This window comes from Phaenicophaeus curvirostris, chromosome 15 (assembly GCF_032191515.1).
Source record: "Phaenicophaeus curvirostris isolate KB17595 chromosome 15, BPBGC_Pcur_1.0, whole genome shotgun sequence".
Lineage (NCBI taxonomy): Eukaryota > Metazoa > Chordata > Aves > Cuculiformes > Cuculidae > Phaenicophaeus > Phaenicophaeus curvirostris.
This window is the reverse complement of record NC_091406.1, coordinates 3,486,226-3,487,993: the sequence shown is the minus strand read 5'-3', so window position 1 is coordinate 3,487,993 and position 1,768 is coordinate 3,486,226. Positions and strand designations below refer to the sequence as shown.

The following is a 1,768-nucleotide window of genomic DNA, read 5'->3' as shown; positions in this document are numbered from 1 at the left end:
CGTGATCTCCCCCCAGGATGCTCGCGGAGCCCCCCTTCCTTTAGATTTATTCCCTTTCCCCCCGTTTTATTCCCTTTCCCCCCGTTATTCCCCATCCGTCTCGCCCCCTTCCCCTTCTCTCCCTTCTCCCCTTTCCCTGCTCCGCTGCTCAGCGATGGGATCCCCGTGTTCTCCCCCCAGGACGCTCGTGGAGCTCCCCCCTTCATTTAGATGCGTTTTATTCCTTTTCTCCCCATTATTCCCCATCCGCCTCCCACTCTTCCCCTTCCCTCCCTTCTCCCCTTTCCCTTCTGGGGCTGCTCAGTGTCGGGGTCCCCGTTCTCCCCCCAGGATGCTCGCGGAGCTCCCCCCTTCCCATAGACGCGTTTTATTCCCTTTCTCCCCGTTATTCCCCACCCGTCTCCCATCCTTCCCTTTCGCTCCCTTCTCCCCTTTCCCTCCTGGGGCCGCTCGGTGACGGGATCCCCGTGTTCCCCCCCCTCCCCCAGGATGCCCGCGGAGGCGGCGAGCAGCGGCGGCCCCGCGGAGCCCCGGGAGCGGCGCAGACGGCGCGGGCGGGCGCGGGCGCGGACCGAGGCGCTGCTGCACACGCTGAAGCGGAGCCGGCGGGTGAAAGCCAACGACCGCGAGCGGAACCGCATGCACCACCTCAACGCCGCCCTGGACGAGCTCCGCAGCGTGCTCCCCACCTTCCCCGACGACACCAAGCTCACCAAGATCGAGACCCTGCGCTTCGCCTACAACTACATCTGGGCTCTAGCCGAGACGCTGCGCCTGGCCGAGCAGCGTCTCCCGCCCCCCCCCAGCCCCGGCAGCGACGCGGGGTCCTGGCTCTCCAGCGCATCCCCGGCCGCCCCCTCCCTCTGCGCCTCCGGCTCCGGCCCCAGCAGCCCCGCCACCTCCGAGGACTGCGCCTACGCCCCCGCCGACCCCCTGCGCATCTTCCGCGGGCTGCCCCTCCCCGCGGCCCCCGGCGCTCCGTGCCGCTAGGGCAGCGCCCCCCTCGAGGGGGGAGGAATAGGGGGGGGCGATTTCTCCTCCCGTTGCACTTTTCAGCCCCCCCCCCACCACCACCTCCGTCCCTTTCCCCCTCCTCCCTCCCCCTCCGAAAACGGGGAAGAAAAGCGACAGATTTGCTGCCGCGGACGAGGTGAAAAGTCAATTTTACAATTTGTAGCTCTCCGGCGAAGAGAAACGAGCATGAAAATTTGGTTTGAACGCCCTGACAATGCCGTGAAAAGGCTTAAAGGGGAAGGGGGGGGGGGGACCGATGCGGCGCGGGGCGCGGCGCGGGGCTCAGCGCATCCCTCCGGCTCAGCCCCTCCCGGCGGGGGGACCCCAGCACCCGCCCCGATGGGACCCGGGGGGACGAGCCGGGGGGGGGCTCATGCATTATAGATGCTGACCCCCGGCGCGGGGTTTGCTTTAGAGCAGGAGCACACACGGGGTATTCAGCCACGGGGGCCAGATAGCGCTTTAATTTATTCAAGATGTTCATTCATATGAAAATTGTATTTTTGTACATAAAGAGCTTTATTCTATTATTATGCCTCTTATCAAAGTGGGTTGTTGTTTTTGGGTTTGGGTTTTTTTTAATAAGAAATTGTGCTTTACCCTGTAAATAAAATTTTTAACGTTTTTACTGAATTTCAGCAGTGCCTCTGGAGTTTTGTTCCTTACTCTCAGGGGTTTTTGCTCCTCAGTGGAAGGGAAGGGCTCGCCCCAAGGTGACAGTAAGCACAGGCCAAGCCATGATTTCTCACATCAC

General features: G+C 62.6%; 1 protein-coding gene across 1 annotated transcript; it reads left to right on the top strand.

Moving 5' to 3' along the window:
• The first annotated feature begins 489 nt into the window (after positions 1-489).
• Positions 490-990, top strand: NEUROG1 (neurogenin 1). The gene has a single exon (XM_069869425.1). The coding sequence runs from the start codon at positions 490-492 to the stop codon at positions 988-990; it is 501 nt and encodes a 166-aa protein (XP_069725526.1).
• Positions 991-1,768: the final 778 nt, after the last annotated feature.

Coding starts and splice junctions, on each gene's coding strand:
- NEUROG1 (XM_069869425.1), top strand. CDS start 490: ATGCCCGCGGAGGCGGCGAGCAGCGGCGGCCCCGCGGAGCCCCGGGAG.